This window comes from Ostrea edulis, chromosome 2, assembly GCF_947568905.1.
Source record: "Ostrea edulis chromosome 2, xbOstEdul1.1, whole genome shotgun sequence".
NCBI classification, from domain to species: Eukaryota; Metazoa; Mollusca; class Bivalvia; order Ostreida; family Ostreidae; genus Ostrea; species Ostrea edulis.
The window spans coordinates 13,021,914-13,038,297 of NC_079165.1; the positions used below are offsets into that span (position 1 = coordinate 13,021,914).

The 16,384-nt window shown below is 37.1% G+C and overlaps 1 protein-coding gene across 1 annotated transcript; it reads left to right on the forward strand.

Annotated features, from left to right (window-relative positions):
• LOC125681298 (serum paraoxonase/arylesterase 1-like) lies at positions 1-14,923 on the forward strand. The gene is made up of 9 exons (XM_048921323.1): positions 1-65; positions 3,207-3,277; positions 3,498-3,553; positions 4,181-4,367; positions 4,890-5,013; positions 5,153-5,353; positions 12,332-12,413; positions 14,396-14,530; positions 14,669-14,923. Exons 1-9 carry the CDS (start codon positions 1-3, stop codon positions 14,837-14,839), a joined length of 1,092 nt encoding a protein of 363 aa, XP_048777280.1. The 3' UTR covers positions 14,840-14,923.
• Positions 14,924-16,384: the final 1,461 nt, after the last annotated feature.

Genomic DNA, 16,384 nt, shown 5'->3' on the forward strand with positions numbered 1-16,384 from the left:
ATGATTTGGAAAACTCTCTTTGGGATTTTGATGGCATTGTCATTCACGTTTATTTTTAAAATGGTGTAAGTATAGCTTAATATAACTCCAAACTATGAGGTGTTTTCAGTCTATGTAAAAGTGACACAGTTTACAGTGACCTCAAAGTATTTAGTCAACATTTTCTATTTTGTCAATACATCCGTTTTGTCACAAAGAATGAGAATGTAAATGCACCAACCAACACTAGTGACTTAAATCTGATGCACGAGTGTTTATGAAAAACAATGACAATTTTCAAAATGCATAGAGTAAAATATTGTTCCAGCGTGATATTTCCAATTTTCATTTTCTGTTATTTATTTCGCTTCATTCAACACTGACATGCCCTCTGTTAATTTTTAAATGCCGTATAATAAGTACCTCTAGTGTAGTACGTAATGCATAAAGGAAAATGGTTTCATCAAGAAATTGGACCATTGCTTTGATGTTATTTTTATTTATTAGAAGATAGCATTCAGATTAGCAGATCAACAGTTCAAACCTTTATTTGTACAAGCTTATATGTTAAAAAAGATTAGAATGTTAACGCCGCATCCTTATTTACTACGTAAGTAGAGATTATGAGAAATGTTTAAAGCAATACAAGCTGTAACTAACGATATTTTACAACTATCCAAGTATACACCAATTAACACCTATCGGTAAAACTAATATAATCTCATCAATGCCATTTAAACATCAGCAAAATAAACAAGGGAATATTGCTTGAGAGCAAACCAACAATGGGCCTGTCGTATAATCGCCATAGCCTCGGATACAATCGTCGTTTACCCGGGCATGGGAACGATCATTACCGAACTTAATCGGGTTGCTGTGACCGAGGTCATACAAAAATAGAAACTGACGTTTCCTTTGTTTTTAGATATTACATCGTGTCATGGTTGACTTTAAAGTATTTTAAGTGTAAGAAAGTAATAATTACGCAAGTGTGCCACTCAAATGAAATTTTGATACTGAATTTGCTATAAAATTGGCAAAATAAATTCTTTACAAATCTGACAATTGCGCAATGCTCCTCTTCCACATTTTCCCGAACTGGTGTCCTCCGCGGTCAAAGCACGACGAAGATTACTACCAGAAATTACTGACAGGAAGACAAGAATTCACGAATCCACAGTTTCTGCTGATTTCACGGGGTTATTGCTTCCGATAATCAGATCACGTCTATTCAATCATAAATGATATTCGATTTCTTCTTTTATTTTTCAAGTTATTTACTGTAATTTACTTCTTGTATTGATTTAATCAATTACAAAATTTCTGTCATACTGATTTAAAAATCATAGGAGATGATTTTCGAAAACAAAGTTTGTTTTACACGAAAATGTGTTCTACTTTAATGACTTAATGTATAAAAGAAATTGCAAAGTAACAGACGCTACAGATCGTCAAAAGTTGCTCGGGTGTGAAGTATCAAAATAGTATGATGAATTATCTCCCTTGCTTTATGACGTAAAAAGAAAACAAAAGATATGGGTTTTAGCCATAAAAATGGTTCAATGTTCTTGAATTCAATTGTTATGCACTAGGTCAGAAGAGTGTCTCAATGTACTTTTTTTCACAGGATCCAACGTTCAGAAATATTTGGGTGCGAAATCTATACTGAGATCATTTCAAAGTCACACAGAACTCGAAGTTGTGTGATAATCAATTTACATGGGTTTCAAATGGACCCAACATTGACAAAAGATGTGGGTATAAAAACTTAAATCTTCGATCAGACGTTTTTACAACTATTTTCAACTACGGACCTACTGCATGCGTGACAAAGACGGACCCCCCCCCCCCCTAATGTCAACTGCTTTATTCTTTTTGTTCCATTATTTTTCAATTTTGATTTATCGTTAGTTACAGCTTGTATTGCTTTACTCAAATGCAAATTTTCTATCATAGTAAATGAAAAGGTCATAGGAGACGACTTAAAAATAGCAATTTGTTTTGCACGAAAATATGTTCTTTAAAGACCCATTTCACGACCTATGGTTACTGGAACAGTAGGCATGACCAAATCAAGACGGATGTTAGAGGCCTCGTATTTACCCGGAGTGGCCAGAGTCTACCTAGGAGCTAAATTGCTATACACAATAAAATGAACGGAAAATACAAAACATATATTGAAAATCTATCAACTGAATTCATCGTTTAGAAATAAGAATAGCAATGTCTCAGCTCATGTATGTAAATAGTTTAATTTGATTTGAAATTGTTGTCAGTTTTATTAATATGACCAACATTTGAGGATGTAAGCCAACATTTCTTGCCGGGTTTTTTTTGTTTTTTTTTTTTTTTGGTTTATCGGACCACCAGAAACGTTGTTCTTAGCGACAACACACGACTGAAAGAGGTAAACCTGGTGTTCTGTACATTACTGTTGAAAAGGAATTACATGTAGAACGGTGTGTACGAAAGCTGGTGCTGCTACTACGTGAACATTTTACTTTACTAAATCCCAAATTCCAACCATCTTAAGCTAATCAATAAAACTTGAATCGTAGCTAATTTTTTGGGTAATTTTTGACATTTATCTCCGAGATACGATCTGACTGACATATTTATTTCTAATGTTGGAATCTTTGTCTAGTTCATGTAATTATTGTTTCATAAGTAAAACAAATACTGCGACCCTATTTTGCGGTAGATGAAAGGGGTGGATAAGCCTGTAATTAAATGCTAAAAACACATCCGTCATCAGGTGCCCAGTTGACACGCTTGGTTGAATCCATCCGTCAGGGTCTAATATATTGTCTCCTTTATGATTTACAGGTTGTATACTTTTTTATCTTCTCCAAATCAATTTCAATTGAGGTGGCTCAAAATTGGGTCTTTAATTGCTTAATACATGAGAGGTGAAGATAACAAACAGTGATCAATCTCATAACTCCCACTTGGAATACAAAATAAAGAGTAGGTCAAATACTGATCCCTGGACATACCAGAGGTGGTATCAGGTGCCTAGAAGGAGTAGGCAACCCCTGTCCACCGGTATATGTAAATAAGTTATTCATAAAAACTGCAAGGTAACAGACGCTACAATTCGTCAATGTTGTTCTGGTTTGAAGTATCAAAATAGTATGATGAATTATCTCCCTTGCTTGATGACTTCAAAAGAAACCAACAACTGCGAATTTTAGCCATCAATATGGTTCAATATTTATATTTTTCAGCATGTTCCTTGACTATCACAAAACCCAGTGGAACCACAGACCAGGAAAATGTCACATCGTGGAAAGAATAGGTAATACATGCAAGGGTTCGTTTCTCTTGTCTTATCAGGGTACTCTGGACACGGAACACCAAAGATAAGCTTCTCCATTACTCACAAGTTACCCTCTCAATGTTCGTATATCAGATGTTATTTACTGATGTTTTTTGTCTGAATCAGTAGATAATCTAGTAGATAATCTAAATACACATTGTTAAATATTCAAATATGTCTTCAGCTTACTCATTTGTAGAACATGGATCTGAGGACATGCAAACCACCCAGTCTGGTTTAACTTTCATCACTTCTGTAAGTCTGGTAGCATATGTATTTTCATATAAATTATATATATCCCTTATATAAAATAATATTATAATAAAATACATTCAATCCAATGGGCCCCTGGCACCATTGGTGAGAATTAAGAGAGAGTATCCGAGGATATTTTATCCCAAATAGTATGTATACTTTTTAATAAATGATGAAAATTCAAAAAAAAAAAGTCTGGTAGCATGAATTTTTCTACAAACATTTTCTATTTAGAATTTACACACGCACACACACACACACACACAATATATAAGAGATTCTAAATCAATTGTAATTGTTTCTTTTCTTGAAAAATAAAAACATAAAATGAAACAATTTTTTTAAAAAACACTGGAATTTTTTCTTTGGTCATAAGAGAAGAATACATTTCTTATATACAGAAGATGATATTTTGGATCTTCAAAAATTGTTCTTTATACATTGCTGTGTTCACGCCCACTTGTTTCTGAACAGTAGGGCGACCCCTTGTTATGGTATGTAATTACCATATGGAAATGCTGAAGTTATTTCGTCTGATTTTATTTCGTTGAATTAAAGGAGTTTTGAAATTTTCTTTGCTTACTTTTGTATAAGTATTTATTCTGATAGATTTTTTTATTAATGAAGGGAGTAAATGCCGTGTTCTTTGGATCAGTCTATCAGGAGTATTACAAGAAAAACAATGTCAGAGGGCGGATCATGCTGTTTAACATGCAGAAACCAGAAGATGGGGTGAAGGAACTGAGGATCGTTGGAAACGATTTTAATCACCAAGATTTCGTTCCGCATGGTATCAGTGTTTTTGAGGACAAAGGTAACAATACAACAGAATACATAGCTTCAATGCCCGTATTAAAACACTATAAAACAGGAAAACAATAGATATAAAGTATTTTGGGTTTTTTTTAACGAAAGGTGAAGATAATGAACAGTGATCAGTCTCAGAATTCCTATAAGCACTACCAAATATATAGTTGGGCAAACACGGACCCTTGGACACACCAGGGGGGGGGGGGGGCAGCTTCAGTATAGTTTTATATGACTGCCAAAACAAATTTGTACATTATTGCTTTTAAAACATAAAAGGTTGACTTGCATTTATAAATATACTGTACAGCAGAATGTATAGTTTCAATACTTCAATACCTATATTACATCGTCTACTCAGTTTCCTACAGATTATAAATAGTATTTCAGCTGAACTATGTCTCTTAAAACAAATTTTTCGCCCTTGTAGTACGAAACTATGTATCAAAAAATAAAACAAGGGCTTTTCTTTATGACTATCTACGCAGTACATCTGTACATCTAAAGATATTTTTCTTCACCACTGTAGGTAAGGTGCTTCTTTTCGTTGTGGTACATCGAGCAGAGGAAGACACTGTGGAGAAGTTTGAGTTTCTGGAGAAGACCTTAGAATTAAAATATCTCAAAACTTATACAGGAGCACTGGTTCACATGTAATGTTCTTATTTTGAAAATCAAGCAATATCATTCATTGTTTGTAGCTATAGAAATGAGCGATACGCGACATTAGACTAGGATCACAAATTGTATCAGGCGGAATGATATAGCAGCTAACATCACACTCTGTTTCAGACTGAATGATGTAGTGGCAACAGGACCAGATACGTTTTATACAACAGACTACGCTTATTATCGCAATTCTTTGGGACATCTTTTGGAAGGCATGCTAGGATTTCACTTCGGTCATATTCTATACTATGATGGCAAAGAATTCGAAATAGTTTCAGACGCAACGTATTTTCCTAATGGGATTGCTGGCTCAAATGATGGAAAGTAAGTGTGATGTAGTAATTATTTTAATGGAAATGATCGCCATGGTAGCTCGGTAGAACTGTTTAGTATCTTATGGCTCAGATGCTGGAAATGATAGCCATCTTAAAAATATGTCTTTACATTTTTCAGCATATAAAACGATAATACAAGAAAAACAACCAATCATAAACCTCAGATTACTAATTATCTTATCAAAACAAACTACGATGTATGTACACAAGCATTACAGTTAGTTACTGCTTACGATAAAATTTGCACTGTAAATCCAAACATTGACTTATCCCTTCTTTCTGATTATGCGCTCGTCATTAAAGTTTGAATGTTATTGGTCGATAGGATTGGTCGTTATAACGATCTAGTTCGTCAATACAACCTCGCATTGGGTCAAATGCTGTCTGACGTGTTTCATACCGATTGTTAAGCCGTTCTTGGTACACTGAGTTTGACTGCGGATGACTCCGTTTGCCTGATCAGGATATGGGGCTCACGGCGGGTGTGACCGGTCGACAGGGGATGCTTATTCCTCCTAGGCACCTGATCCCACCTCTGGTGTGCCCAGGGGTCCGTGTTTTCCCAACTATCTATTTTGTATTGCTTGTAGGAGTTATGAGATTGATCACTGTTCGTTATCTTCACCTTGCCCACAATAGAGAACCAAACCTGTCTTAGTCTGGGCTTGGACACAATAGAGAACCAACCCTGTATAAGCCTGGGTCTGGACACAAAAGAGAACCAAAACTATCTAAGCCTGGGTCTGGACACAATAGAGAACCAAACCTGTCTTAGCCTGGGTCTGGACACAATAGAGAACCCACCCTGTCTTAGCCTGGGTCTGGACACAATAAAGAATCAATCCTGTCTAAGCCTGGGTCTGGACACAATAGAGAACCAACCCTGTCTTATACGGGGTCTGGACACAATAGAGAACCAAACCTGTCTTAGTCTGGGTCTGGACACAATAGTGAAACAACCGTCTTAGTCTTGGTCTGGACACAATAGAGAACTAGCCCTGTCTTAGTCTTGGTCTGCACACAATAGAGAACCAACCCTGTCTAAGTCTGGGTCTGGACACAATAGAGAACAATCCTGTCTTATCCTGGGTCTGGACACAATAGAGAACCAACCCTGTCTAAGCCTGGAACTGGACACAATAGAGAACCAACCCTGTCTTAGCACGTGTCTGGACACAATACAGAATCAACTCTGTCTTAGACTAGGTCTGGATACAATAGAGAACCAAGCCTGTCATAACCTGGGTCTGGACACAATACAGAACCAACCCTGTCTTAGTCTTGATATGGACACAATAGAGAACTAACCCTGTCTTAGTCTGGGTCTGGACACAATAGAGAACCAATCCTGTCTAAGCCTGGGACTGGACACAATAGAGAACTAACCCTGTCTTACCCAGAGAACCAATCCAGTATACGCCTGGGTCTGGACGCAATAGAGAACCAACCCTGTCTTAGACTAGGTCTGGACACAATAGAAAATCAACCCTGTCTTAGACTGGGTCTGGATACAGTAGAGAATCAACCCTGTCTTAGCCTGGGTCTGGACACAATAGAGAACCTATCCTGTCTTAGACTAGGTCTGGATACAATAGAGAACCAAGCCTGTCATAACCTGGGTCTGGATACAATAGAGAACTAACCCTGTCTTAGTATTGGTCTGGACACAATAGAGAACTAACCCTGTCTTAGTCTGGGTCTGGACACAATAGAGAACCAATCCTGTCTAAGCCTGGGACTGGACACAATAGAGAACTAACCCTGTCTTACCCAGAGAACCAACCCAGTATACGCCTGGGTCTGGACGCAATAGAGAACCAACCCTGTCTTAGACTAGGTCTGGACACAATAGAGAATCAACCCTGTCTTAGACTGGGTCTGGATACAGTAGAGAATCAACCCTGTCTTAGCCTGGGTCTGGACACAATAGAGAACCAATCCTGTCTTAGCCTGGGTCTGGACACAATAGAGAACCAATCCTGTCTTAGCCTGGGTCTGAACACAATAGCGAACCAAACCTGTCTTAGTCTGGGTCTGCACACAATAGAGAACCAAACCTGTGTAATCCTGGGTCTGGACACAATAGAGAACCAAACCTGTCTTAGCCTGGGTCTGGACACAATAGAGAACCAAACATGTCTTAGTCTGGGTCTGAACACAATAGAGAACCAACCCTGTCTTAGCCTGGGTCTGGACACAATAGAGAACCAACCCTGTCTACGCCTGGGTCTGGACACAATAGAGAACCAACACTGTCTAAGCCTTGGTCCATAATGTGGCTCTGAATGACGTCTAAATAGAAATGAAATATTCACGCCGTTTTGTTAGAACATCAATGCTGGGAAATTACAGTGCAGCGAATTGATTGATAAGGCTTCTCAGACAATTTATCACGTAAGAAAGGAAAATGGTTGATTGGATATCTCAAAGTTTATATAGTACGTTATTTACTACTTGAATTCGCATTTAAAACGCTTGTGCATTAAGAGAAATATCTGCCTAGAGAAACATGCATATTTTTGATTATTGACAAAATTAAGGAACAGGAAATCTCTCTCTCTCTCTCTCTCTCTCTCTCTCTCTCTCTCTCTCTCTCTCTCTCTCTCTCTCTTCTCTTTCTGTGCTTTAGACACCAATGATACTATGTTTCAATAACGATGTTTTGGACATCAGTGGTACTATGTTATTATAGCGATGTTTTAGACACCTATGGTACTATGTTACAATAACGATGTTTTAGACACCAGTGGTACTATGTTACTATAGCGATGTTTTAGACACCAGTGGTACTATGTTATTATAGCGATGTTTTAGACACCTATGGTACTATGTTACTATAGCGATGTTTTAGACACCAGTGGTACTATGTTATTATAGCAATGTTTTAGACACTAGTGGTACTATGTTACAATAACGATGTTTTAGACACCAGTGGTACTATGTTATTATAGCGATGTTTTAGACACTAGTGGTACTATGTTACAATAACGATGTTTTAGACACTAGTGGTACTATGTTACAATAACGATGTTTTAGACACCAGTGGTACTATGTTACAATAACGATGTTTTAGACACCAGTGGTACTATGTTACAATAACGATGTTTTAGACACCAGTGGTACTATGTTACAATAACAATGTTTTAGACAACAGTGGTACTATGTTACAATAACGATGTTTTAGACACCAGTGGTACTATGTTACAATAACGATGTTTTAGACACCAGTGGTATTATGGTACTATAACGATGTTTTAGACACCAGTGGTACTATGTTACAATAACGATGTTTTAGACACCAGTGGTACTATGTTACAATAACGATGTTTTAGACACCAGTGGTACTATGCTACTATAACGATGTTTTAGACACCAGTGGTACTATGCTACAATAGCGATGTTTTAGACACCAGTGGTACTATGTTACAATAGCGATGTTTTAGACACCAATGATACTATGCTACTACAACGATGTTTTAGACACCAGTGGTACTATGTTACAATAACAATGTTTTAGACAACAGTGGTACTATGTTACAATAACGATGTTTTAGACACCAGTGGTACTATGTTACAATAACGATGTTTTAGACACCAGTGGTACTATGTTACAATAACGATGTTTTAGACACCAGTGGTACTATGTTACAATAACGATGTTTTAGACACCAGTGGTACTATGCTACAATAGCGATGTTTTAGACACCAGTGGTACTATGTTACAATAGCGATGTTTTAGACACCAATGATACTATGCTACTACAACGATGTTTTAGACACCAATGATACTATGTTACAATAACAATGTTTTAGACACCAGTGGTACTGTGTTACATTAACGATGTTTTAGACACCAATGATACTATGTTACAATAGCGATGTTTTAGACACCAGTGGTACTATGCTACTATAACGATGTTTTAGACACCAGTGGTACTATGCTACTATAACGATGGTGTGGTGACTAGTTGTACAGTGGTACTATAACGATGGTGTGGTGACTAGTTGTACTGTGGTATTATAACGATGGTGTGGTGACTAGTTGTACTGTGATACTATAACTGTATTCTGAAAACTAATTGTACTGTTATAATAGTGGTTTTCTGGTGATTAGAGGAACCGTACAATTTATTGTGCTGTGGGTTTGGTTGTTTGGTTTTTGTTGGGTTTTTTAAATAGATTTTTGGTACTATGTTACTGCACCGTTGTTCTGAAACCATTTATACTGTATTACCATAAAAATGCAACACTGGATAATTCTTTTTCTTATTTTTCATTCCATTAATATAAACCAAATCAAATTTCTGTTATATATTTTTTGATAAAGTCTTATATCTATCAAATTGAAACGCCACTGTTATTCTCCAAATGGCTACAAATGGGTCAAAGGCGGTAGGGGTGGGCAGAAATTTCAGTTTGGTTCATTAATATCGGGTATGTCCACCATTAGCGTTTAAGACGGCGCGTAGGCGATGTTCCGTTGACTGAGAAATGGTCCGAATGGTTCTTTGACGAATATTTTGCCACTCCTCTATCAACACCTTTTCCAGTCCTTGTGAATGAGGCAGATGGCTGCTCACACGTCTGCCAAGTTCGTTAAACATGTTCAATGGTATTAAAGTCCGGGAACACGACAGGCCAACCAAGAACATTGATGCCATTTCTTTGAAGAAAATTCCGTTTCAATCTCGCAATGTGGCATTATCCTTTTAGTGTGTTGTCTGTGTTGCTGTATCACTGTTGTTGTCTTGTCTGTGTTGCTGATTCAATGTTGTGTTGTCTGTGTTGCTGTGTCACTGTTGTCTGTGTTGCTGTATCACTGTTATGTTGTCTCTGTTACCGTATCAATGTTGTTGTGTTGTCTGTGTTGCTGACTCAATGTTATGTTGTCTGTGTTGCTGTATCACTATTGTTGGGTTGCTTGTGTTGCTGTATCACTGTTGTTGTGTTCTCTGTGTTGCTGTATCACTGTTGTTGTGTTGTCTGTGTTGCTGTATCACTGTTGTTGGGTTGTCTGTGTTGCTGTATCACTGTTCTTGGGTTGTCTGTGTTGCTGTATCACTGTTGTTGTGTTCTCTGTGTTGCTGTATCACTGTTGTTGTGTTGTCTGTGTTGCTGTATCACTGTTCTTGGGTTGTCTGTGTTGCTGTATCACTGTTGTTGTGTTGTCTGTGTTGCTGTATCACTGTTGTTGTGTTGTCTGTGTTGCTGTATCACTGTTGTTGGGTTGTCTGTGTTGCTGTATCACTGTTGTTGTGTTGTCTGTGTTGCTGTATCACTGTTGTTGTGTTGTCTGTGTTGCTGACTCAATATTATGTTGTCTGTGTTATTGTATCACTGTTGTTTTCTTGTATGGGCTGCTAAATCACTGTTGTTGTGTTGTCTATGTTGCTGTATCACTGTTGTTTTGTTGTATCTGTTGCTGTATCATTGTTGTGTTATCTGTATTACTGTTGCTGTGTTGTCTGTGTTGCTGTATCACTGTTGTTTTGTCTGTGTTGCTGTATCATTGTTGTGTTGTCTGTGTTGCTGTATCATTGTTGTTTTGTTGTATATGTTGCTGTATAATTGTTGTGTTATCTGTATTACTGTTGCTGTGTTGTCTGTGTTGCTGTATCACTGTTGTTTTGTTGTATATGTTGCTGTATAATTGTTGTGTTATCTGTATTACTGTTGCTGTGTTGTCTGTGTTGCTGTATCACTGTTGTTTTGTTGTATCTGTTGCTGTATCATTGTTGTGTTATCTGTATTACTGTTGCTGTGTTGTCTGTGTCGCTAAATCCCTGTTGTTGTCTTGTCTGTGTTGCTGTATCATTGTTGTTTTGTCTGTGTTGCTATATCATTGTTGTGTTGTCTGTGTTGCTAAATCGCTGTTGTTGGGTTGTCTGTGTTGCTAAATCGCTGTTGTTGTTTTGTCTGTGTTGCTGTATCACTGTTGTTGTGTTGTGTGTGTCGCTGACTCACTGATGTAACACAGGCTGCTAAACATCGCCTTTACACCGCTGAGCATTACGTATTACGTTTTCGTACACTGGTCAATTTGGATTAACCATTTGTGCCAATCACATCCCAACCCGTGACGCTACTTCACCTAAATCTGTTTAATTTAAGCTTGCAATTTTTTTTACAAAGCGATTATGCACACATCGGTAAGCTCGTAATCTACCCTCAGTATCCCTGACGCTTAATCCTGATTCGTCAGAAAACGACCTGTTTCCAACTTTTGCATTGATTTAACCGCTGTACCACCGCATTCTGTAACGTAGATGATTAGGTTTTTAAGTTGTTAACTTTTGTAATATTTTCTTCAGACTCTACTACGAAGAATTGCCCTTACCATGGCGTCCATTTGTTTGCCTCGCCGTCGTGGCGACAGCCAAAAACCTATTCCGCAAGTGGCCTTTGTCGTATAAACGCCTGTTTATGTTCTGATCTCATAAATAGTCAAGCAAGTCTTGGACAATCACTTAAGGAACCTATTTGGCGATGAAGTTATATCAATTGGATCATCGCGCAAGAATGAACCTTAAAACGTATACCTACTTTTCGCTGACTGACGCCTGTTTGTACCGTACAGAGTGCTTGATTTCGCAAATAATGGCTGAAACGCGGTATTGTTTAACGTTTTTTTTTATTTTTGTCACTTACAAGTGTATTTGTCATCGAAAACAGAGTTTTCTCATATGACAAAAATAGTTTGTACCTTTTAAATAGCGTCTAGTAAATTTCGTGCAATGTCCGTGTAAACAGTTATCACGACTAACACGAACAGTGAATGTTAAACATATGGATGATGTATGGTGGGGAATTTTGCGATAAGATTTTATATAAATCATCGATTGTATATATTTAGAAAACAATTCGCTGTTGCGTTTTTAAAGTATGTCAGTACATAATGGTATTCTTTTAGACCAGTGACTCACTATTACTATGCCAGTGAAACTCATGTGATTATGTCTCTTTACAGACTTGTGTATGTAGCATCCAGTTTGGGTAAAATGTTGATGGTGTACAAGAGAGAAGAAAACAACAGACTTACTAAAGTAAATGTAAGTGAGCTGTTCAACACTATCATAACAATCTCGTGTAATGTTATAAGTGCCAAATTTACTGGCCAGCTTAAAAGACTAACAGTGTCATGTCATATCATAAACAAAAACTTACTAGCCAGTTTTAAATATCACAGCGATACCCTTGCAATCGATGCAGCTTCACTTCACAAAAACAGCTGATTGGTTAATCATTTATTTTCATTGAATTATATTTGGCATCTGTTTGTAAACTTTTATTTAAGTTCTCGAACGCAGTTAAACTATACCTGTTATTAAACATCCTTGACTACAGGGTTTTTAAGATTTAATTTTCAACAATAGTCCTCCTTCCCTTTCAATGAGAGATTCTTAAAGTTTTTTACAACAGGGATGTATCCATTGGGTAAATAAGATGTAATTTATTATTGATTATTTGTTTTACGGCTGTCGAGAATTTGTCGCTCATATTGAGACGTCACCAGCTGTAGGTGTGGCGGATGTACCACAACCGTAGACCTTTGCTTAACGTTCAGTGCCGTAGCAGTGAGCGTTCTTTAACATGCCTTGACATGGGACCTCCGTGTTTAAGGTCATATCAGAAAGATCCTTGTAGCTCACTTCTAAATGCCGAGCGTTTGGCGAAGGAGTAATCACTGCTTATGTCAACCTCTTAGTTTTGACGCGGTCATGGCACGAACGCGGCTCGATCTCACAACCTCCCGGTTACAAAGCGAGCGCTTTACCACTGAGCTACCGCGACCGGTAACATGATATTTCAAGTCTGTATGGAAAGGGATAAAATATAAGAACATTGATCAATATCATAAATCAGACAATATTCAACTTTTTACAGGGTGGATTTACAAATGAAATCATAACAAACATAAAATTTTGTGGAAAGCTGACTGTTCACACGCCGTAACATCAATATATTTGCTATTAGCCTACCTCATTTTATAAATTCGCCATACACATAGTACGTTTCATCGTATCGAAACATTTAGGAGACATCTACATCATATACAGATAAAGAAGAAAGATTGCTACGTAGATATATGGAATGTTGACGATGGAGAAACTGACGTCTTTCCTCTGTCTAAACGTTCAGTTGTTAGTTTATCAGTAACGTATATACTCAGTCTAAGATACAATATAAATTACGGACTACGGGTGACGCAAAGGCAGTGTAAAGTTTCCTTAACATACTTAGGTTATTATATCTCCATAAGATATATGAGAATCAGGTGAGAGTGAGTTGGCTCTTCTCAAATGTCGTATGTAGGAGTTCAAACCCACAATTTTCTATGGCGTGGGTAAATAAATTAAGGATGACATTTTCTAAATAAGAAACAATTCAGACATTGATTGAAATCAAGAGAGGCGAAAAGAATTTTATACACGATTTTTCTTATAGATTATGACTTAAAACATACCTTTATTCAAAACTTATAACAAAATGTTGAATATTCTAGAATTCAACTGTCTCTAACTGGACGCCAAGGAAAAAGGTTCATAAAATTATCTTCATTTAAATCAACATTTCATTCCTATCACTCTTCCATTTGTAACCTTGCAATCTCTCAATTTCTACAAATCTAGTATTCAACGATATTCTGTCTTTAATTTCTTTGATAGTTTTGATGTTAGTTTACATCCAATTCGAAAACGTTTCACTTATGTATAAATATCACCTGGTTTAGGTGAATCGTTTTGACAGGGATGAACTGCTATTGGTCCAAAGCTTACTACGACACCGGGTCCCTTATCGAAAAGGTCCGTGTCGTTCATTTCTCATACCAGGTAGTTGGCAAGGAAATTGTCAAGTCCTATTGAAGACTTGAACCTGGGTCTGCCGATTGTGAAGCGAGCGTTATAATCAAGTGACGATCATGACCGTTTCTTCCGCCTTCTACAGACATATTAGTGCATGTGTACTGTATAGCATATCCAGTCGTAAAGCATCCCTTAAGATAGACACTTTTTATTTCATGCTTGAGCAGAACATTGAGCTTGATACCTTCCCAGACAATCCGATGGTTAATCCTACAACAGGTGACGTGCTCCTTGGATGTCAGCCCATAGGATATAAAGGCTTACAGCATCTCTTTAATCCAGTTAACCCAGGTGCATCGCAGGTAATGTATGATCCTCAATAAATGCAGGGATGATAATCTTACAAAACAAGTCAATATCGAAGATGAAATAAATAATTGTTTTATGAAACTTATTTGCAATCCACGTCTCAGTTTCTAAACAATTTGCTTAATATGTAGGTGCTGGTGCTATACATGGACGAGAGTGGTGTTAATATGACAGGGGTCACGGAGCTGTTCTCAGATGACCTTGAACTTTATGTTTCCAGTTCAGTTGCTTTGTACAAGAATCGTATGTTGATTGGTACAGTGTGTCACAAAATGATGTACTGTGAAGTTAACACATTGTGAGAAATTCACCCATGTACAACATTTAGGGTGGTCATGATTTCGATCTTTATACAATTGTGTATATAGAGCTCTCTATATTACTTATAGTATGACTTCCAAAAGTTTCTAAAAGAAATGAAGGATTCACAATACTCTGTTGTTAGCTGATCTGTTCCTATATTCATATGAAGCAGAATTTATTCACAAACTTCTACGTCAGAAGACAAAATCTCTTGCTGTGGCCTTCAATTCGACATTTAGATATATCAACGACGTTTTGTCTATTAACAATAATAACTTTCATTCATATGTCGATTCTATATATCCCCATGAGCTCGAAATAAAAGACACCACAGAGTCCTCCACGTCTGCTTCATATTTAGATATTTTATTGAAAGTAGACATTAATGGCAAACTGACAACTCAACTGTATGACAAATGGGATGATTTTAGTTTCTCTATTGTCAACTTCCCATATTCATGTAGCAATATTCCATTATCACCTGCATTTGGTGTTTATATCTCTCAACTGATTCGATATGCAAGAGTTTGTTATGTGTATAGTCAGTTTTTAAATCGAGGCAAGCTACTAACAAACAAGTTGATGGTACAGGGGTTTCAACAGTTTCGATTGAAGTCAGCATTTCGCAAATTTTATGGTCGTTATAACGATCCAGTTCGTCAATACAACATATCATTTGGTCAAATGCTGTCTCACGTGTTTCATACCGATTGTTAGGCCGTCCTTGGCACATTGATTTTGACTACGGATAACTTCGTTTACCTGATCAGGACATAGGGCTCACGGCGGGTGTAACCGTTCGACAGGGGATGCTTACTCCTCCTAGGCACCTGATCCCACCTCTGGTGTGTCCAGGGGTCCATGTTTGCTCAACTATCTATTTTGTATTGCTTATAAACGTTATGAGATCAACCACTGTTCGTTATCTTCGACTTTCTATAATTGTTTTAAAAGATTAATTTCTTATCCATTTATCTCCACATGTAAAACTTATACGGTACCAATTTTGATGCACCAGATGCGCATTTCGACAAATAATGTCTCTTCAGTGATGCTCAACCGAAATGTTTGAAATCCGAAATAACTATGAAGTTTTAGATCTAAATATAGCCAAAAACAGCGTGCCAAACAAGTGGAGCCAAATTCGTCCAAGGATAAGAGTTATGCATGAGGGAGATAATCCTTAATATTGAAATGAATTTCTAAATTTTATGACAGCAATTAAATATACATCCGTATTTTCAAGCTAGTAACGAGGTACTTAGCCACATCGAAGAAATAATAATGTGCATAATCGTTTCAGATGGGTACAAAATACCGATAACTTCTGTTGGTACGGAAAAAACAGTAAAATTATCAGTATTTATCGAAACTTATTATTACCAACAGCATAATAGCAGTCATTATCAGCAAATCGTTTGCCAAAAATTACACTGTAAGTACTTTATCCCTCAGTGATACAGATGTTTATCAATAATGCGGTGCCCACTTTGGTAACCCAGTTGTATATCAAGTATACAAGAGTAAGTGATACGAGAGAAATC